The sequence below is a fragment of the Rhinoraja longicauda genome, chromosome 35, assembly GCF_053455715.1.
Source record: "Rhinoraja longicauda isolate Sanriku21f chromosome 35, sRhiLon1.1, whole genome shotgun sequence".
NCBI lineage: Eukaryota > Metazoa > Chordata > Chondrichthyes > Rajiformes > Arhynchobatidae > Rhinoraja > Rhinoraja longicauda.
Genome location: NC_135987.1, coordinates 2031190 through 2054249, shown reverse-complemented (window position 1 = coordinate 2054249; position 23060 = coordinate 2031190). Strand labels below are relative to the sequence as shown.

Genomic DNA, 23060 nt, shown 5'->3' with positions numbered 1-23060 from the left:
TACAATACAATACAATACAATACAATACAATACAATACAATACAATACAATACAATACAATACAATATATCTTTATTGTCATTGTACAGGGGTACAACGAGATTGGGAATGCGCCTCCCATACGATGCAATAATTTAATTAGCTAGTCAGTATTAATTTAAACAACCCAATGAAACAAATTGGAACAGTTTTAAAACAGAATAAGTGCAAGTAGATCTGTGCCGGTTCGCTGTGCGATGTGACCATCCGGCTCAGCAGGACCGGTTCATAGCAGCTATGGCCCTGGGGATGAAGCTGTTCCTGAGTCTGGAGGTGCGGGCGTAGAAGGCCTTGTATCGTCTGCCCGATGGCAGAAGTTCGAACAGACTGTTGCAGGGGTGTGAAGAGTCTTTGTGGATGCTGGTGGCTTTTCTGAGGCATCGTGTGTTGTAGATGCCCTCCAAGGCTGGTAGCTGTGTTCCGATGGTCCTCTGAGCTCTATGGACTACCCGCTGAAGAGCATATCCCTCCATTCCATGCATATCCCTGCATGTGTCTACCTAGAAGCCTCTTAAATGCTACCATTTTAATACAAGTGACATTTAGGTAAACCCAGTCCTCTTTGGGCATCTCTCCCTGTGCCTGGGTTTGTTCCAGTATCACTGGAATCCAAAGTCCCTCCTCTTAATAAGAGTGGCACAGTGATGCAGCTGGTGGAGCTGATGGTCAGAGACTCAGATTCGATCCTGACCGCAGGTCTGTGTGGAATTTGCACAATCTCCATATGACCATGCGTCCATGGATCATGCGTCCAGTTGCTCCGGTTGCCTCCCACACACAAAGACATGTGGGGTTGTTGTAGGTTAATTGGCCTCTGTAAGTTGGCCCAAGTGGGGAGGGAATGGATGCAGAAGTGGGATAATAAAGAACAGGTGATGGAGTGTTGGCATGGAAGCAGTGGGCTGAAGGGCCTGTTTCTATGCTGTATCTTTCAATTCTGTTCAATTAAGTTCAAACCCAAAATGTCAAAACATTCAGTAGGTCAAGCGATATTGGACCGGTGTTGACTTGCCTCTCACATCAATTATCAGCATAGACTCAATGGGCCGAAGGGCCTGTTTTCATGCTGCATCTCTCAGCTAAACTAATAACCTGGCAGCAGCCTGCCCTTTGGTGCCAGGATCCCACAGCCCTCCCCTCTGTCCTGTAGCTCACTTTTACCCTCCCCTATTTTGTTTCCACAATTTATGCAAAGCTGTTCCCTTTGCCACCAGGATTAGTAGTGGTTGAACACATTTGATTTCCATGTTGTGAAGATTATGGATCAAATCTCTGATTACTAATAACACCATAAACTTTTCCCACAGTTGAAACAGGAACCTGGCCCTGAAAACCCAATCTTCCTCCCCACTGATGCAAAGTACGATTGGTTACTGGCCAAAATCTGGGTGAGATCATCGGACTTCCAAGTACATCAGACTGTCACCCATCTCCTGCGGACACACTTTATCTCTGAAGTGTTTGGTATAGCTATGTATCGCCAGCTCCCAGCCGTCCACCCGCTCTTTAAGGTAAGTCCGCCCTCAGGCCTGGAGCCTCTGTTGTACAATGTGATCTATCTGCTGCTTGGTCAACTTCACCGCTTTCAAAGGACAACAAAAGGTAACAAAAAGGACAATACGGGCTGAAAAGATGAGGTACGAAGCGAAGCTGGCCAAGAATATAAGGAAGGATAGTAAAACCTTATTTAGGTATGATAAGAGAAAAAGATTAGTAAATACAAATATGGGTCCCTTGAAGGCAGAAACAGGTGAAATTATTATGGGGAACAAGGAAATGGCAGAAGAGTTGAACAGGTACTTTGGTTCTGTCTTCACTAAGGAAGACACAAACAATCTCCCAGATGTATTAGTGAACAGAGGATCAAGGGAGACAGAGGAACTGAAAGAAATTTGCATTAGGCGAAAAATAGTATTGGGTAGACTGATGGGACTGAAGGTTGATAAATCCCCAGGGCCTGATGTTCTGCATCCCAGGGTATTCAAGGAGGTGGCTCTAGAAATCGTGGACGCATTGGTGATCATTTTCCAATGTTCTACAGATTCAGGATCAGTTCCTGTAGATTGGAAGGGAGCTAATGTTATCCCACTTTTCAAGAAAGGAGCGAGAGAGAAAACGGGGAATTATAGACCAGTTAGCCTGACATCGGTGGTGGGGAAGATGCTGGAGTCAATAATTAAAAAGGTAATGGCGCATTTGGATAGCAGTAAAAGGATTGGTCCAAGTCAGCATAGATTTATGATGGGGAAATCCTACTTGACTAATCTTCTGGAATTTTTTGAGGATTTGACAAGTAAAATGGATGAAGGGGAGCCAGTGGATGTAGTGTATCGAGACTTTCAGAAAGCCTTTGATAAGGTCCCACACGGGAGATTGGTGAGCAAAATTAGCACACATGGTATTGGGGGTAGGGTATTGACATGGATAGAGAATTGGTTGGGAGACAGGAAGCAAAGAGTAGGAATAAATGGGTCCTTTTCAGAATGGCAGGCAGTGGCGAGTGGAGTGCCGCAAGGCTCGGTGTTGGGGCCACAACTATTTACAATATATATTAATGATTTGGATGATGGAATTAAAAGTAACACGAGCAAAATTGCAGATGACACTAAGCTGGGTGGCAGTGTGAACTTCGAAGAGGATGTTAGGAGGTTGCAGGGTGACCTGGACAGGTTGAGTGAGTGGGCAGATGCATGGCAGATGCAGTATAATGTAGATAAATGTGAGGTTATCCACTTTGGTGGCAAAAACAAGGAGGCAGATTATTATTTCAATGGTGTCAGGTTAGGTAAGGGGGAAGTGCAGCGAGACCTGGGTGTCCTTGTGCACCAGTCACTGAAAGTTGGCGTGCAGGTACAGCAGGCAGTGAAGAAAGTTAATGGCATGTGGGCCTTCATAACGAGAGGATTTGAGTATTGGAGTAAAGAGGTCCTTCTGCAGTTGTATAGGGCCCTGGTAAGACCACATCTGGAGTATTGTGTGCAGTCTTGGTCTCCTAATTTGAGAAAGGACATCCTTGTAATTGAGGCAGTGCAGCATAGGTTCATGAGATTGATCCCTGGGATGGGGGGACTGACATATGAGGAAAGATTGAAAAGACTAGGCTTGTATTCACTGGAGTTTAGAAGGACGAGAGGGGATCTTATAGAGATGTATAAAATTATAAAAGGATTGGACAAGCTAGATGCAGGAAAAATGCAGTCCAGAACCAGGGGCCACAGTCTAAGAATAAAGGGGAGGCCATTTAAAACACGTGAGAAAAAAAAATTCACCCAGCGAGTTGTGAATTTGTGGAATTCTCTGCCACAGAAGGCAGTGGCCAATTCACTAGATGAATTTTAAAGAGAGTTAGATAGAGTTCTAGGGGCTAGCAGAATCAAGGGATATGAGGAGAAGGCAGGCACGGGTTACTGATTGTGGATGATCAGCCGTGATCATAATGAATGGCGGTGCTGGCTCGAAGGGCCAAATGGCCTCCTCCTGCATCTATTTTCTATGTTTTCTATATTTCCTCATGAACCACACTAACCTGCCTCAGCCATCGCCAGTCACTGGGATGTAGGGATAACCACTATCTCTACCCCACTCTGCACCACCCTGGGAATACTCATGGGACAGTGCAGAGGGAGCTTTTCCACTGTGGTTCTTTCGGAAAGAGCTGTTTGATTACTTTGAAATGGATACAGCATGCAGGAAGAGCAAAGCAGTGGGATTAGTTTTAACTATTTCAATTGTTCTTTGTAACCAGTTATATCTGAGCTCAATGCTTTCCCTCTGTCTCTGTCGCCAGTTGTTGGTGCCTCACGTCCGATTTACGATTGCGGTCAACACCAAAGCCAGGGAGCAGCTGATTTGTGAGAATGGTCTCTTTGACAAGGTAGGTGTGTGAATCTCTGGGCACCAGGACCCTGTTGTGTGGTAGAACTTGGGGGGAGTTGATGAGAATGTGGGGAGAATATAAGAAAATTAAGGTGGGATTAGTGTGAATGGTCGGTGTTGGCTCGGTGGACTGAAGGGCCTATTTCCATGCTGTACGTCTCGATGTCTCTGTGTACACCAATGTTGATTCAAGATTAGGATATTCCACTCCTGGGTCCACTGCTGTTACTTTGAGAGAGTAAAACCACTAAGACCTACATGTATTGCTGATCTGACCCTTGTAGTGCTGTGAATTTGGAATGGCAGCATCTGGTGACAGAGGGCTACTCCAGAACTAATGAAAGGCATGTTCTGGAAGGTTAGATCGCATGGGATCCAGTGAATGCTGGTTGACTGGATAGAGAATTGGCTTCTTGGAAGGAAGCAGAGGGTGATGGTGGAAGGTTGTTTTTAGGACTGGAGGCCTGTGGCTAGTGATGTGGCTCAGGGATTGGTGCTGGGCCCATTGCTGTTCGTTATTTATATCAACGATTTGGATAAAAATGTACAAGACATGATTAGTAAGCTTGCAGATGACACGCCCAAACATGGGCAGTATTGTAGATAGCAAATGGTTATCAAAAATTACAGCAGGATCTTGATCAGTTGGGTAAGTGGCTGAGGAATGGTTAAATAGGTTTAATGCACATCGGTGCGAGATGTTGCATTTTGGGAACCAGGGCAGAACCTTCACAGTGAATAGCTGGGCTCTGGGGAGTTCTTTGAAAGTGGCGTGACAGGTAGGGTGGTCAAGAAGGCTTTTGGTACATCGAGGGTATTGAGTATAGAAGTTGGAATGTCATGTTATAGTTGACCAGAACATTGGTGATGCCACATTTGGAGTATTAGGATTTGGTTAATCTGTTTTCGGAAGGATATTGTTAAACTGGAAAGAGGGCAGAGAAGATTTACGAAGATGTTACCAGGATTCATGGCCTGATCTATAGTGAGACACTGGCAGGCAGGGACTTTATTCCACGAAGTGCAGGAGGCTGAGGGGTGATCTTATAGAGGTATACAAAATCATGAGGGGAATAGATAAAGTGAATGCACAAAGTATTTTACCTAGAATAGGGAAATCAAGAACCAGAGGACATAGGTTTAAGGTGAGGGGAAAAGATTCAATAGGAACCTGAGGGGCAACGTTTCTACACAAAGGGTGGAGGGAATTGGAACGAGCTGCCAGAGGAGATAGTTGAAGCAGGTACTATCACATTGAAAATACATTTAGCCAGGTACGTGGATAGGAATGGTGTAGAGGAATATGGGGCAAACATGGGCAGGTAGGATAGCATTGATGGGGAATCTTTGTTGGCATGGGCAAGTTGGGCCAAAGGGCCTGCTTCTGTGCAGTAGGACTCTATGAGATAGAGGGGAAACTAGTTTTAAGCAACAGGGAATGTGGGGAGGATCATGGGAATATTTGTGATGGGCTGAGTCTAAGGGGGGCATGAGGAGATGTTGTAGAGGTCGTACAGTCAATGGGTTAATGGGAGAGGTTAGTGAGGGGGAACACAGGATATGGAAGGGACTGTGGGGCTTTGAGATGTGCCAAATAGGTCGGACCATGCGAATGAAGAGGGAGAAACTGAGTCAGTATTAAAGATGCAAAACACAAAGTGCCGGAGGATTCCCATGGGTCAGGCAGCATCTGTGGAGGGAAATGGACAGATGATGTTTCCGGTCAGCACCCTTCTTCAGACTGAAGAAAATCTGATCTTCAGGTCTGAGGAAGAGTCCCGACCCGAAACTATCCATTTCCCTCCACAGATGCTGCCTGACCCCTGAGTTCCTCCAGCACTTTGTGTTTATCTCAGGATTCCAGCATCTGCAGTTCCCTGTGTCTCCAATATCACAAATGGATGACTTCCAACAGAAATGGCCAATTGTGACACAGGCAGAGAGATGGACGGACCAGATGGAGGAGAGGTGCCCTTCCTCATTTATAGTTACAGTTTTGTTTACTACTATTGTCTGCATTTATCAGACAAGGGGAGGATGGAGCAGTGGTGGTCAGAGGAGGATAGGACCTGCGTACACTGTTGTACAGACACTGGAGATGAGCCATCCAGTCTGTGAGGCTAGTTGATAAAACAGAGGCCCACTGACGGGGCTTGGATGTACGAACCACCTCACCAGGGGCCACATCGTGGTGATGTGCCCGCACACATTGAATGGTGCCAATACAGCACGGGACATGCCCTGCACCCCAGAACCTTCACTGGATGTCCTTTTACCCCGAACAGGCGAACAGCTCAGGAGGCGGTGGTCATATCCGCCTGGTGCAGCGCGGCATGGAGGACCTCACGTTCAAGTCACTCTCCTTTCCTGAGGCCATCAAGATGCGGGGAGTTGAGAGCAGGGAGAGTCTGCCGTACTACCACTACAGGGATGATTCACTGAAGGTCTGGGATGCTGTGGTGGGGTGAGTTAATGCTGGGCTATGTCAATAGACAATAGGTGCAGGAGGAGGCCATTCGGCCCTTCGAGCCAGCACCGCCATTCATATAACCATATATAACCATATAACAATTACAGCACGGAAACAGGCCCATTCGGCCCTACCAGTCCACGCCGACCACTTTCTCTGACCTAGTCTCATCTACCTGCACTCAGACCATAACCCTCCAATCCCCTCTCATCCATATACCTATCCAATTTACTCTTAAATAATAAAATCGAGCCTGCCTCCACCACTTCCACCGGAAGCTCATTCCATACAGCCACCACCGTCTGAGTAAAGAAGTTACCCCTCATGTTACCCCTAAACTTTTGTCCCTTAATTCTGAAGTTATGTCCCCTTGTTGGAATCTTCCCCACTCTCAAAGGGAAAAGCCTACCCACGTCAACTCTGTCCGTCCCTCTTAAAATTTTTAAAACCTCAATCAAGTCCCCCCTCAACCTTCTACGCTCAATGTAATCATGGCTGATCATTCTCAATCAGTACCCCGTTCCTGCCTTCTCCCCATACCCCCTGACTCCGCTAGCCTTAAGAGCTCTATCTAGCTCTCTCTTGAATGCATTCAGAGAATTGGCCTCCACTGCCTTCTGAGGTAGAGAATTCCACAGATTCACAACTCTCTGACTGAAAAAGTTTTTCCTCATCTCAGTTCTAAATGGCCTACCCCTTATTCTTAAACTGTGGCCCCTTGTTCTGGACTCCCCCAACATTGGGAACATGTTTCCTGCCTCTAACGTGTCCAACCCCTTAATAATCTTATACGTTTCGATAAGATCTCCTCATCCTTCTAAATTCCAGTGTATACAAGCCTAGACGCTCCAGTCTTTCAACATATGACAGTCCCGCCATTCCGGGAATTAACCTAGTAAACCTACGCTGCACGCCCTCAATAGCAAGAATATCCTTCCTCAAATTTGGAGACCAAAACTGCACACAGTACTCCAGGTGCGGTCTCACTAGGGCCCTATACAACTAAAGAGGGACCTCATTGCTCCTATACTCAACTCCTCTTGTTATGAAGGCCAACATCCCATTGGCTTTCTTCACTGCCTGCTGTACCTGCATGCTTCCTTTCAGTGACTGATGCACTAGGACACCCAGATCTCGTTGTACGTCCCTTTTTCCTAACTTGACACCATTCAGATAATACTCTGCCTTCCTATTCTTACCACCAAAGTGGATAACCTCACACTTATCCACATTAAACTGCATCTGCCATGCATCCGCCCACTCACACAACCTGTCCAAGTCACCTTGCAACCTCATAGCATCTTCCTCACAGTTCACACTACCACCCAGCTTTGTATCATCTGAAAATTTGCTAATGGTACTTTGAATCTCTTCATCCAAGTCATTAATGTATATTGTAAATGGCTGCGGTCCCAGCACCGAGCCTTGCGGTACCCCACTAGTTACTGCCTGCCATTCTGAAAGGGACCCATTTATCCCCACTCTTTGCTTTCTGTCTGTCAACCAATTTTCTATCCATGTCAGTACCCTACCTCCAATACCATGTGCTCTAATTTTGCCCACTAATCTCCTTGTCAAAGGCTTTCTGAAAGTCGAGGTACACCACATCCACCGGCTCTCCCCTGTCAATTTTCCTAGTTACATCCTCAAAGAATTCCAGAAGATTAGTCAAGCATGATTTCCCCTTCGTAAATCCATGCTGACTTCGCAATTTCGTCTTTTATAATTGACTCTAGCATCTTCCCCACCACTGATGTCAGACTAACTGGTCTATAATTTCCCGTTTTCTCTCTCCCTCCTTTCTTAAAAAGTGGAACGACATTAGCTACGCGACAATCCACAGGAACTGATCCTGAATCTATAGAACATTGGAAAATGATCACCAATGCGTCCACAATTTCTAGCGCCACCTCCTTAAATACTCTAGGGTGCAGACCATCAGGCCCTGGGGATTTATCATCCTTCAGTCCCATCAGTCTACCCAACACTATTTCCTACCTAATGTGGATTTCCTTCAGTTCCTCCATCACCCTAGGATCTCTGGCCACTGGAACATCTGGGAGATTGCTTGTATCTTCCTTAGTGAAGACTGTTGCCCAGGGCATGTCGTGTTGTCCCCCAGTGTTCAGTGGTGGTACCTGAGGACTGGAGGATCACTCAATATGCACCTTTTTAAGGTGAGAGGGGCAAGATTTAATAACCAGCTGAGGGGCAACGTTTTCACTCAGGGTGGTGGATACATGGAACAAGCTGCCAGAGGAGGTAATTGAGGCAGGTACTATAAACAACATTTCAAAGACACTTCCACAGGTACTTGGATACGAAAGGTTTAGAGAGATATGCGCCAAATGCAGGCAGATGTCTTAGATGGGGCATCTTGGTCGACGTTGATGAGTCGGGCTGAAGTTGGTCTAGAATTAGGGGATCATCAGGGTCAGAATTAGCATCACCTGGGCAAGTGTGTGTTCATTAGCATCACCTGGGCAAGTGTGTGTTCATTAGCAATCACCTGGGCAAGTGTGTGTTCATTAGCATCACCTGGGCAAGTGTGTGTTCATTAGCAATCACCTGGGTAAGTGTGGTTTCATTAGTAAAAGCCGGCATGCAATTATTTGTTACTTCATCAAACGATTATGTCAAAATGATCTAAGGTGTATCTCTAAACTAAACTAAATTAAACTAAACTTGAACAAGGGTTTTTTGGAAGTGGACATCTTCCACATTAAGCACATTTCTTCATTAATTAATTAAAAATTAAAGAAACACCTCGTGCTGTCAAGGTAGGAAGTCATGCAATAAAAAGGTTTGTTGAAGCTTGTGCAGAAGATTGGCTTGGAAACAGGGAGCAGTGAATGAGTGGGAAAGATTACCTTAAAGGGCTGCATTTGCTTGGAGGGGAATGTGGCTTGCATAGAAAATCATAGACAATAGGTGCAGGAGGAGGCCATTCGGCCCTTCGAGCCAGCACCACCATTCATTGTGATCATGGCTGATCGTCCACAATCAGTGACCCGTGCCTGCCTTCTCCCCATATCCCTGGTGTTTTGTAATCAATCCATTACGAAGTATTGGGTGAACCATAAAACATTTATTAAACCCATGCCGAGTGAGCAACATACCTGTGCGTTCCTCCTCCAGCTAACAGACTAACAACTAACAACTAACCGAACAAGCAACAAACTATGTCAGTGACTCCAGTCCTACCTAAATCCTGGACTGGATTACAAAGTGGAATGTGTACCGTGCATAGGATATGTGGTGAAGGTTATATAGACAGAGATAAATATGATTGATCTACACCTGGGCCAAGACTTTTCCCAGTCTGTTATTTCTGGGACTTGAGTGTACAGGACACTGTGTCCAAGTTCTCAGACAGATTACTTTGAAGCACAGGCCACTGTGAGGATGATGGTGGAAGATCTCAACCCCTGGTTGGTCACGGGTGGAGTATTGTGTACCCCAGATGCCACACTTCAGGCCTCGGAGAGTGTTAGATGTTCACTGAGGGCATTCTTGGATGTGAGACTGCTGTTGTTGGGGAGACTGGATAATGGAAGGTGTTCCCTTTGGAACAGAGGAGGCAGTGGGGGTATCTGGTGGTGGGGATTTAAAATCATGATGGATACAGAGTAGTGAGACGGAATTGGCAGAGGGAAATAAGGATGGGGAACGAAGGTGAATGGTAAAAAAATTAAAATGAGGTGTGGAAAATATTTCTGCAGTGAGTGATTGGGTGTGAAGGCTCTGGCTGGTTGTGGGAGAGTTTGAAAGGGAGCTGGATAAGGAGTTTCGGGAATTCAGGAAGTGGTGGGAGTGGGACTAAACAGACTGTTCTTACAGAGAGCCAGGGCACACTTGATGGAGAAGGATGGAGGTATCAGGGTGGAGATTGGGCAGGTGGAAGAGGGTGGCTGGGAGTGGGGGGAGAGATCGGGATTGGGGGAGAGATCATGTGTGGGGTGGGGGGGGGAGTTGGGAGCAGGGTGGGGAGATTTGTAGTCGGGTGAGGACAGTGAGTGTGGGGGAGATTCGGAATGGGGAGAGGATATTGAAAACTGGGAAGATTGTGCAGAGGGTAGGATTGGTGGGAAGTAAGATTGGGGCTGGGGTTAGGGATAGACTTCCTGGGCAGATTGGGAATGGGGGCAGATTGGGGCTGGGGTTAGGGATAGACTTCCTGGGCAGATTGGGAGTGGGGGCAGATTGGGGCTGGGGTTAGGGATAGACTTCCTGGGCAGATTGGGAGTGGGGGCAGATTGGGCGTTGGGGGAGATCAAGAGTGAGGGGGAGGTCAGAGGAAGGGGAGCGGATGGTTTGTGGGTGGGCGATTGGGAGCAGGGGATAGACTGGGAGTAGAGGGCAGAAAGTGAAGACAACAAGCAAGAATGGAATGGGGCAGCATTAACTGTGTTGTCAGATGTTCCTGGTGATGCTGTGTTATTTGGGAATGTCGACTTCTTTCCCAACAGCTTTGTCACAGACGTGGTCAACATATATTACGTTGATGATGAAGCTGTTCAGACAGACACTGAGCTGCAGGCCTTTGTGGAGGACGTGTTTGTCCACGGACTGAGCGCCGATGATAGTTCAGGTAACTCGTGATGTACAACCTGTGTTCTTTGATCTCCAACCTTGAGTGGATCAGCAGTCTCTGCCGGAACGTGCCCGGGGACTGGGTTGGTTTCCCCGCATTGAGAAAATTAAAACCATTGTCTTCTGAACAAACTCCATCCACTCTCTGCTAACTGAGCCAAACTACTTGCACCCCTGACCCCACACGTGACTCTGTCTATTTCAGCTGCCCCTCTCCAGCTCCCGCTCATGTTACACACGTTATTCCCTTTATCATGTATGTGTACACTGGAGTTGTAATCATGTATTGTCTTTCCGCTGACTGGTTAGCACGCAACTAAAGCTTGTCACCTGCACCACGGTGCACATGACCACACAAGGCCGAGCGAGGCCTCAGGCATCCATCCGCCTGCAGTGTACGACAACATTTTTCTTTAAATACAAACAGCCTCGTATCTTTCTGCACCTTCACAGGCAGAGTCTAGTAAATCTCTGTATCAACCCGTTTGTCCATCGCTGTTCGAAATACTGGAATAATAATCAGCATGACATGCGATCAACCTGTGTGGGAGAAATCTTTGTTCAAAGTTACTCATTTACAATAAACCACCGAGTAATCCATTAGCCACCCCATCACTATCACGTAGACACAGGGAACTGCAGATGCTGGTTTACCAACAAAGACACAAATGTTCTGAAGTAACTAAGTGGGACAGGCAACATCACTGTAGAAAATGGACGTTTTGTGTCGGGACCCTTCCTCAGACAGATTGGAATAGCAGGGAAAAGCTGGAAGAGAGGTGGGGACTGAACAGGTTCTGCCTGGCAAGTAATATGTGTGGGGAGGAACTGCAATTACTGGTTTTCTTGTTATCGCGTCCACACATGCTAGATCTTGTGTTTCAGCCGAAACTGAACACAACTCTTAGCAATATTGTTGCACGGCGATACGCCCGAAATGAAGGCGAGGAGCCAGGTGTTTCGGGAGGAGTTTTATTTGCTGTCGTTCTCTTGTCCAGACGGATCTGCAAGAGACCGATCGCGCTGTGATGTCTTGAGAGGTCGGGAGCTTTTCTCTTGAAGGTTGGGAGGTGTGGGTGCCAGAAATGAAGACAGAAAAGTTCTTGTTTTCAAACTTAAATTCCATATATTTAGTCTTTTCCAAAAACAGGTAAACTTAATTGTTTGCAGACAGGTACACAAAACCAAAACAGGTAGTTAAATCAAACCTGTGCCCGGGGACTGGGTTGGTTTCCCCGCATTGAGAAAATTAAAACCATTGTCTTCTGAACAAACTCCATCCACTTGCTGCCTTCTTACAAAATATAACTCAAACACTGCTTCTCTCCCTCTCTGCTCCAGTCGTTGTCTCTCCCTCTCTGCTCCAGTCGTTGTCTCTCCCTCTCTGCTCCAGTCGTTGTCTCTCCCTCTCTGCTCCAGTCGTTGTCTCTCCCTCTCTGCTCCAGTCGTTGTCTCTCCCTCTCTGCTCCAGTCGTTGTCTCTCTTTTTAAATACATTGCTTCCCTTCCCTTTTAGCTCTCTCACTGAGGCAATCAGCTCATCTGGTTCAGCTGGGCAGCAGTCAGTGTCAGCAGCAGTCAGTGTCAGCAGCAGTCAGTGTCAGCAGCAGTCAGTGTCAGCAGCAGTCAGTGTCAGCAGCAGTCAGTGTCAGCAGCAGTCAGTGTCAGCAGCAGTCAGTGTCAGCAGCAGTCAGTGTCAGCAGCAGTCAGTGTCAGCAGCAGTCAGTGTCAGCAGCAGTCAGTGTCAGCAGCAGTCAGTGTCAGCAGCAGTCAGTGTCAGCAGCAGTCAGTGTCAGCAGCAGTCAGTGTCAGCAGCAGTCAGTGTCAGCAGCAGTCAGTGTCAGCAGCAGTCAGTGTCAGCAGGGCTGGCAGCCATGATGGTTTGTAGTCCTTGTTGCATCCACCGGGAGGAAATGTATCTCCCCTCTATGACTCTACCTCTCATGATATCACAGCGCCTAAACCCCTGCCATTTATCCCTGTAGTTAGGGGCCACCCCCACACTAGTCCATTCCCGCCACAATATCATTGTTCTCTGCCAGGTCCTCAGCTTTGCATTCGTGCTCCAATAGAGGACGTTTCAAGAGGTGCTCCATAGTTTGTGGTTCAGGGCCACATCTGCACATGATGTCTTCAGTGTCTCTATAACCCCACTTCTTGAGAGTGGCTTTACAACGACCAGTACCAGCTCTCGGTCTGTTGAGGCATTTCCATCCAGCCCAGCTTGAGGTGGCCCCGGGAGGACGTTCTTCTTTGGCACTGATGGACATGGATATCGTTGATGGGAGATTGGCTCGTCTCTCTTCCCATAGTGCAACTCTAGTTTAATTTAAATTGCAGGTTTAAACCGAAGACAGACACAAAAAGCTGGAGGAACGCAGCAGGTCAGGCAACATCCCTGGAGAAAAGGACTTACTTTTCTCCAGAGTTGCTGCCTGACCTGCTGAGTTACCCCAGCTTTTTGTATCTACCTTCTAGCAAGCAATATTTGGATAGTGGTGAGCGGGGAGGGGGGTGGGGGGTGTTTAGCAAATGGTTGGATAGAGGCCAGAAATGAAAAGATAAAAGGTGTGTGTCAAGGAGAGAGGATGGAAGACGTGTGAAAAGTGAAGCCAGAGGAAGGAATACAGGTGGAGGGGGAAGGGGAAAAGGGAGAAATGAGTGTGTATCCAGGTGGGGAACAGGGAAGAATGGGAGGTGGGGGAGGGGGCGGAAGGGTGATGTTTCGAGGTCAGTTACCTAAAATTGGAGAATTCAATGTTCACACCATTGGTTTGTGAGCTACCCAAGTGGAATTTGACCCATGGCTGATACATCTTGGCCAAGATTACAGTTAAAATAGTCATTATTTGTCCCAACACAGGATTCCCTGAATCAGTGACCACGATTCAGAAGGTGACCGAGTACCTGACCATGATAATATTCACCGCTTCCTGCCAGCACGCTGCGGTCAATTTTGGGCAGGTAGGGATTTGATTTGCAGATGCAGTGCTTGTGCTGTGTCGAGGATTGTACGATGTTGAAACCTAGAGCCCCGCACCTTGTTACGTGTCGGCTGTGGCACCGGCTGCAGTCGGAGGTGAGTTGGGAGCTGAGGCTGAAGAATAAATACAGCGTGATGGTGCAGCTGTTCCACAGGGCGTTGGTTGTGGTGGTCGGTCAGTGCAGCCCGCTCATAACACACCCACTGATATATTCTTTGTTCCACTTTCTTTCCTTGAGTTTTGAGGAGAGGGTACTTTGGTCCAGGTATTTTCTCTTGAGATTACGTATTTCGTTGCCCGTATCATTGACCGAGTCATCATCTGTAACATGCGTAACTGCATTTTTAAGTTCGTTATCCTCAGTTTCCTTGTCACCCTTCACAAGTGACATCTTGTGAACATACCTCCTCTTGAGTCCTGTTCGTTTCATTTTCTTTCAGAAATGAACCACTTCCTCTCGAGCTGGTTCCTTTAGGTACTTCAACAAAGACATAGTGTCTTAATCTGCAAATCAAACTCACAAAATACTGAAGTCGCGAGAAGAGAAAATGCAGAATATCACTACAAGAAAATGGCACAATTTAACATTAGATTGCCTAAAAACAGGGCTCAAATCCCCTTAATATAGCTAGAATTCATGTTGCTTGATGCAAATAAGTGCTGGTAGATTGAAGTACTGTAAATATATATAGAATTCTAGTTCCAACAGAGAAGTAGCTAAATTGGCAACGCGAAGTCAAGTTACAGTTCAACAGTTCCCTACGGCGATCCTCCACTGTTGCCATTTATAAATGTATGATCCCACTAGCTCGTCTGGTCTTCCCTAAAAGGTTATATTACAGTAAATTTGGGAAATATCCTGCTACTTTGAAATTAGAAAACCAGAGGTCGAGAGAAAATAATATTAAAATTCCAGCTCCATTGCCATTACAACCAATAAGAGCTTACTAACCACTTTAATGGCAATACCTTTTATAAGTATAGAAAAAATATATAAATATCTGAATAAATTAAGCCATTCACTCTTCATTCACCCCTCCAGCTTCATTCACCCCAAAAATAATTTCATTCACCGTTGGGTGAACCAATCACCAGTTTAAGAAGCACTGATTTACAGAACCCAATTAACCTACAAACCTGCACGTCTTTGGGGTGTGGGAGGAAACTAGAATATCCGGAGGAAACCCACAGTCACGGGGAGAACATACAAACTCCATACAGACAGCACCCATAGTCAGGATCGAACCCGGGTCTCTGCCGTTGTGAGGCAGCAACTCTACTGCTGCGCCACCGTGCCGAACTGTCTCGGGGATGTCCACAGCCCTGGATTTACCCTGGATGGGGGTCTCTCTCTCCTGAAGGGAGATTGCCTGGTGATTCCTGTTCCCAGTGGGTCTGATCATCTGTCGGTCTATCTCCTGGAAGCTCACTGCAGTCCAACGGCCCCTGGCCATCACTTCCTGCCCGGAGTTATGTGGGACTGTGGTTACTGGCCTTGAATGTTGGGATACCTCAGGTAGATGGGACAGGGGAATGGATGGAGAGAGGTGACTAGGCAATGCCAGAGATTCATCACATTGCACCCTGTTAGATAGAGCCTTGGGGAGGGTTAAACCTGCACTGGAGGCCTCTCCTAACGTACAAGGTCAGATCCCAGTGGCCTTTTGTAATAATCTGCAGCAACTCAGTGGGTCAGACAGCCTCAGTGGAGGTAAAGGGCAGGTGACGTTCCCAATCAGGACCATCTTCTGGACTGGGTGGAAATCGCATGCAGAGAGCAGTACGAGAGGGTCCCGGAATTTCCCTTTGAAGAGAAGAGGAGAACTTTCACAGAGTGACCATAACTTGAAGAGTAAATCAGATCTCGCAGATGCTGCAGCCACCAGTGCTGACCCGAACACGTCAATTGTCCATTTCCCACCACAGTTGCTGCTCCACCAACTGAGGTCCTCCTTCTCCAGAGGTGTCAGTATAGAGATGCAGCGGGTAGAGCTGCTGCCTCACAGCACCAGAGAACCAGACTTCGATCTTGATCTCGGCCACTGTCCATGTAGAGTTTGCATGTTCTCCCTGTGACTGAGTGGCTTTAAACTCCAGTTTCATCCAAAAGACGTGCTGGATTGTAGGTTAATTGGCTTCTATAAATTGTCCCTACAATGTAGGGACTGGATGAGAAAGTGGGATAACACGGGACTAGTGTGAACGGGTGATTGGTGGTTGACCTGAACTTGGCGGGCCAAAGGGCCTGATTCCATGCTGTATCTCTAAACTAAAGTAAATGTGTTCTGTGTTCACAGTACGACTGGTGCTCCTGGATCCCAAACACCCCTTCCACAATGCGACGCCCTCCCCCCTCGGAGAAGGGGACTGTCGACATGCAGTACATCATGGAGAGTTTACCAGACAGGGGGCGCTCGTCTTGGCATCTGGCCGCAGTGTGGGCACTCAGCCAGTACCAGGACAACGAGGTACGTCACAGTCAGAGAGGTGTACATCATTGAAACAGGCCGACAACCATCCATAACACTGAAACAGGCTGAGGGTCCAACCACACTGAAATAGGCCCCTTCAGCTCATCTCATCCGTACCACTGAAACAGGCCCTTTGGCCCGTCTCATCCGTACCACACTGAAATAGGCCCCTTCAGCTCATCTCATCCGTACCACTGAAACAGGCCCTTTGGCCCGTCTCATCCATACCACACTGAAACAGGCCCCTCAGCCGAATTCATCCATAGCCACCAAGATGTCCGCCTGACTTAGTCCCATCTGCCAGTTTGGCCAGTATTCCTCTAAATCTTTCCCATCCATGTAACCACTCCAAACGTCTTTAAAATCTGTGTAGGAAGAACTGCAGATGCTGGTTTAAATCGAAGGTAGACACAAACTGCTGGAGTAACTCAGCGGGACAGGCAGCATCCCTGGAGAGAAGGAATGGGTGACGTTTCGGGTCGAGACCCTTCTTCAGACTGAACCCGAAATGTTCCCATTCCTTCTCTCCAGAGATGCTGCCTGTCCCGTCTTTAAAATCCGTCTTTACAGCTTCCCCTGGCTCTCATCCCATATACCGACCATCCTCAATGTGAAAAACTTGCCTCAGATCACTTTGAAGTCTTTCCCCTCTCACCATAAATCGATGCCCTCTCACTTTAGATTTCCCCAACCCTGGGAAATATTCTGTGCCTCTTTACCTTACCTACGGATGCCCCTCCTGACTTTATATACCTCTATAAGGTCACCTCTCAGCCACCCACGCTCCAAGGAAAAAAGTCACAGCCCATCCAGTCTCTCCTAATTCAAGCCCTCCAGTCTCGGTGACACCCTGATGAATCTTTGCTGCATCCTTCCTGTAGCTGGGACGACCAGAACTGCACACCGTACTTCAACTAACCCACAGTCTGCACATGCCAGAGATGAGACTGGCCACGCTTCCCAGGGTCTCCAGCCTTGGTTCCACACCACACCCCCAGGTCACCAGCTACAACTCGACATTAATACCCAGGGCTGTCCCACCCCCGTCCATTTCCAGCTCTGCCCTCAGCACAACCTGTCACCTCCTGACTCAGAAATTCCAATCTTCCCTAAAACTGGCGCATCTGCACTTTCCTGCCCACAGTTGTCTCACGGTGTCTGGTTCCCACTCCACTGGGCATCAGACTGCTTTCTCCTCTCCTGCCCTTTCCAAACCAAGAGCCTTGTTATATTCTGAGCCGCCTTTGACTGCACAAGTGTGTTCGGCAGGTTTGGAGCGCAACATGAATCAATCAATAAGAGACTAAATGTCAAGCTCTTCCCTCATCTCCGCTGCCTCTCATCCCACCTCCCCCCAAACTCCTCCATTTCATTATTCCCCATTTTTAGTCGATGTTCTCCTCAGTTCTGTCCCTCCTCCTGTCCTGCACCCCAGTTCTTTCCTCTCTATACCGCCTCCACTGGAAGCAATGAGGTATTTTCCTGCTCAGGGAAGGGCTGGTGGGTGGGGGATCTACTCACCATTCCTCACTCCAGCGGCTGTCCCAGTGACAACATTGTCCCTGGATCACAATCTGATTCCCCTCAGTATTTAAATATGAAGAGCATCTGAGTATTGATCATGATTAAACAATGGTTTGGTTGTAACTTTGTTCATAGATCTCTCCATGACCCTACCCACCCCAGTGTCTGGAATCACTTCCAACCCTCTCACCCTTCCTATGGGACTAACTTAGATGGGGCATCTTGGTCAGCATGGCCGAGTTGGGCTGAAGGGCCTGTTTCGGTGCTGTATGACTCTGTGACTCCAATTCTACCTTTCCACATCATGAGGCATTCCCAAAATAATCCATGCCCCGTCAGCTGTGGTGCCTTCAACCGCAGGTCCCAAGCCTCAGGAATTCCCTGTGAAAACTCCCTGTACATCTCCGACTCGGTAAAAATCCATCCTTGTCCACCTGCCCAAGTATCTCCTCATGTGACTCAGTGGCACATGAGCAGTGCCTGAAGCCATTTCACTGTGTTAAAGATGCCGAATAAATACGTTCTGGTTCGGATCATTGATTTGTATTTCAATATTTCTGTTTATTTCTGCAGCTATTTCTTGGAATGTTTCCTGATGAACATTTCATAGAGCAGCCTGTCAAGGAGGCCATGGAAAAGTTCCAAACCAATCTCCAGGAGATTTCACGCCTGATTGCGGAACGCGACAAGGATAAGAAGCTGCCTTATTATTATGCATCTCCAAACAGAATCCCCAACAGCGTTGCAGTATAGGGGTTGGGGGCCAGGGAGGTCCTGTCTGCTGCTCTGGAACCAGTGCTCTGTCTGCTTGGGCCATGTGTGCTGCCCGCTCTGTTTGTTTGCCCTCAGCCAGCAACCTGTGAGGACATTCCTCATCGAGATCTTTGAACTGCCTTCTGCTTGAACCCTGCTGCTGAGATGTGATGGTGGATCCAGCAGTGCCAGCCTCTGGCGCACTGGTCCAGACCTTCTCCATCAACTCATCAGCACTGGAGGATGAGCTGCTTCTTTCATGCCTGCAGCCAATGCCTGGCCAGGCCCTGCATATTCCAGTCTTGTCGCCATTTCATAACTTGTTTACATTTGCTTTGTTCACTTAGAATGTAACTACTGCTGGCAAGGCAGCACTTAAACCCCATCCAAAATATCTCAAGTAGTTGGTGATAAGATGCTGTGAAAGTTCTCCCACACTGTCGGATGGAGAATTGCATCACCTTGAAGGAGATACAGGTTAATATCAGCATCGTAAGACCACCGATTGTCATCAAAACCCATCTGCTTTGGGAAAGGAACCTGCTGTTCATGGAGAAACGAGGAACTGCAGGTGCTGGTTTACAGAAAAAAACACAAAGTGCTGGAGTAACCTGGGGTCCAACAGCAGGAATAAATGTTCTGCAGAGATGCTGCCTGACCCGCTGAATTACTCCAGCACTTTGTGACTTAACCTGCTGTCCATGCCCTGTCTGGTTCTTGCGATCCGGGCCCTTGTGATCCGGGTCCTTGTGATCCGGGCCCTTGTGATCCGGGCCCTTGTGATCCGGGTCCTTGTGATCCGGGTCCTTGTGATCCGGGCCCTTGTGATCCGGGTCCTTGTGATCCGGGCCCTTGTGATCCGGGTCCTTGTGATCCGGGCCCTTGTGATCCGGGTCCTTGTGATCCGGGCCCTTGAATGTGGGGCTGCCTCACAACTTGCCCAGTGAGTCTCTCAGTTGAAGGATAATTATGGATGGGCTTTAATTGCCACCTTGCCAGTGACACCAGCATCGCGTGAAGGAATAAATTAACATTTAATGTGGAAGAGTCAAGATTATTTAATTATCATATTATATAGAACATGGAGCAGCACAGGAACAGGCCCTTCAACCACTCTGTCTATTCGTGTTGCCACTTTCAGGGAGCTATGGATTGGACCCAAAGATCCCACTGTACATCAATGTTGTTAAGGGCCTTGCCATTAACTACTCTCCTTGCATCCGACCTTCCAAAGTGCAACATCTTGTACTTGCTCAGATTAAACTCCGTCTGCCATTTCTCCACCCATTTATGTTTTTGATCTAAATCTCACTTTATCCGTTGACAATTTTCATCACTGTCCACAGCTCCAAACTTCAAACTTATTAACCAACTCATCTACATTTATGCCCAAAGAAGTCTGACAAAAAAAGGAATGGGAAGAAATGTCGCGACCCGAAACATCACCTTTTCATGTTCTCCAGGGATGCTGCCTGACCCGCCGAGCTGGTCTTTGGGGGCCGTCCGAATCCCCAACAGGACCCATGGCAACTCGTCCATCCACCCCGGGCCCATGAGACGAGCCTTCAGTCTACTAGTGCACGCAACTCGTGTCCGATTAGTTTTTGGCTGGACTCCTTCACGTTCCTGCTACAACTGTGTCTTTTTTTTAACCTTTATGTCCAAATCGTTTACGTATGTCACAAACAACAAAGGTTCCAGCACAAATCATGTACAGCACAAACATTGTGGGCCGAAGGGTAGGTTTCTTTGCTGCACTATTCTGTGTTCTAAATCCACTGGTCACGGACTCTTTAACTAAAATAACACTCATTCACCACAGCCCTCTGTCTTCTATAAGTGAGCCAGTTCTGATCAGTTTTAATGATAACTTTTCAATCCATATCTGTATTTGGCATTCAATGCCATATCCTCACTCAGGAAATAAAGAGATAACAGAGTGGTGCACTCTGCCCGGTCCATCACAAGTACTGTCCTCCCCACCATCAAAGGTACAGGAGGAACTGCCTCCAAAAGGCCCACACCACCCCTCTAAATCTATCTCTGTCCTATCCATGTACCTGGTTGTGATGCCAATTCTGGAATCAGAGAGTCGTACAGCAGAGGAACAGGCTCTGGGCCCACCATGTCCATGCGTACTATCAAGTATCTCCCAATCCCATTTACCAACACTTTATCTATAGCTGTCTATGCCTTGGTGATTCAAGAGCTCATCCATTGGTTCCTAATGTGAGAGTTTCTGCCTCCATTACCTTCTCAGGCAGTGTATTCCAAACTCATTATCAGCCAGCTTCTGAGTGAAAAATAATCCTTCACGTGTCGTTGAAACATCTGTCCATATCTTCAGCCCATGCCCTCTAGTGACAGACACCTGTACTATGGGAGATGTTTACCACCATCTATCCTAGTTGTCGTATTGTTGTACACGTCCGGCTGGTCACCCTTCAGCCTTCTCCATTACAACGGAAACAAATCCTGCATTTCCAGTCTCCCATCTGAACCCAACGCTCCATTCCAGGTGACGTCCTGGTGAATCTCTGCTCATTCTTCAGAACATCCTTCCCATCCCCAGGTGACCAAAACTGCACACAATATTCCAGAGACAGAGTCTGAAGAAGGGTCCCGACCCGAGACATCACCTATCCTTTTGCTCCAGAGATGTTGCTTGACCTGCCGAGTTACTCCAGCATTTTGTGTCTATCTTTGGTATAAACCAGCATTTGCAGTTGTCTGTTTCTACACAATTTGTTTTCCAGCTGTACCTGCTCTTATATTACCTGTCCCAACTAATGGAGGCCACCATCCTGGGTTCCTTCTTCACCACTTACTCTATCTGTGTTGCCACCTTCAGGAATGTTTGTACTTGTACACCAATGTCTCTCTGTTCCTCAGTACTGCCTGGGACCCTGCCATTCATTCTGTATGTCCTACCCTTATTTGTCTCCAAAATGTGTCACCTCACATTTAACGAGATTAAAATCCATCTGCCATTGATCTGCCCAATTCATCGGCTAATCAGTATCATTATGTTAACATGGGACGATCCTCATCCATAATTAATATTCCATAATATATTCCAGCTCCTCTTCCAAATATCCCAGTTCCGACCCAACCCGGACTATAGGTTCCATTTTTCACACCAGTTCTCGCTCTGTGTTGTACACTGGCTGTAATGTGCCAGCACCAGCATGCTCTAGGTCTAACTCTCCCACAACTCTGGGCCTCACTCACCCACACCTGCAACAGGCCCCAACTGTACTTCATCCAACGCCGGATCCACGCCCTCACCAAACGCTTCCTTTCCTACCTGGACACCACAAAGGATCGCAAACTTGCTCGCCTCCAGACCGGTCCCTCCATCGACACTCCTCGACTTGACCGCCCGCCGGCCCAGGGCTCCACCACTGGTCCGCGCCGCCTGCCCGAACACCACGAGGCCATCCCACGACGCCATTGCTGCCACGAGGAGCAGCACCAAACCTCACCACCTCCCCGTCCTATCCCAGGCCCAGACCACCCAACCTGCTGCTGCCACCGACCATCACCGCCTCCCCGGCCCAGACCACCCAACCTGCTCCTGCCGCCGACCATCACCGCCTCCCCGGCCCAGACCACCCAAGCTGCTGCTGCCACCGACCATCACCGTCTCCCCGGCCCACCCCAGGCCCAGACCACCCAAGCTGCTGCTGCGGCCGACCATCACCGCCTCCCCGGCCCACCCCAGGCCAGGACCCAAAATGGGTGGTGTTTCTCAACCCGCTTGTTACAGTATAAAGATACAGAATGGAAACAGGCCCTTCGGCCCACCGAGTCCACGCCGACCATCGATCCCCCCCCGTTCACACTAGGGGCAATTTACAGAGGGCCAATTAACCTACAAACCTGCACATTGTCGGGATGTGGGGGGGGGAAACCGGAGCACCCGGTGGAAACCCATGATCACAGGGAAACGTGCAAACTCCACACAGACAGCACCCGAGGTGGGAATTGAACCTGGGTCTCTGGTGCTGTGAGGCAGCAGCTCAACCCGCTGTGCCACAGTGTTGCCTTTATGTCTTGTGTTGATATTGTGCCCAGCAGCAGCACCTTGTGGGAGAGACGGGGAATGGGAGCAGGTGAGACGGGCGCACACAGCCCACCCACCGCCTCTGGCCTCTGCTCATTGCACGGCCATCTTGACGAACTGAAGGGCCGTCGTGAGCGGGATTTCCACCGCGCTTCTCACCTGCTCCCTGACGCTCAGTGACTGAGTCACTGCATGTATAAATGTGTTTGTGCAGAGGGTGGGTTCAGACTCGGTACTTCAGCCTGTACCTGTCCTTGTGATGTGGTCAACCTTATTCCTCAGCCA

General features: G+C 48.1%; 1 protein-coding gene across 2 annotated transcripts in view; it reads left to right on the top strand.

Annotated features, from left to right (window-relative positions):
- The window catches only part of LOC144610039 (polyunsaturated fatty acid 5-lipoxygenase-like), a 49793-nt gene extending 30080 nt beyond the window's left edge, over window positions 1-19713 (top strand). For both annotated transcript variants that reach the window (XM_078428513.1, XM_078428512.1), the window contains 7 exons: window positions 1347-1550; window positions 3827-3913; window positions 6201-6379; window positions 10855-10976; window positions 13841-13941; window positions 16259-16429; window positions 18530-19713. In XM_078428513.1, coding sequence (XP_078284639.1) covers window positions 1347-1550; window positions 3827-3913; window positions 6201-6379; window positions 10855-10976; window positions 13841-13941; window positions 16259-16429; window positions 18530-18709 — 1044 coding nt within the window. In that variant the 3' untranslated portion in view covers window positions 18710-19713. The remainder of the gene's footprint in view (window positions 1-1346; window positions 1551-3826; window positions 3914-6200; window positions 6380-10854; window positions 10977-13840; window positions 13942-16258; window positions 16430-18529) is intronic.
- Window positions 19714-23060: the final 3347 nt, after the last annotated feature.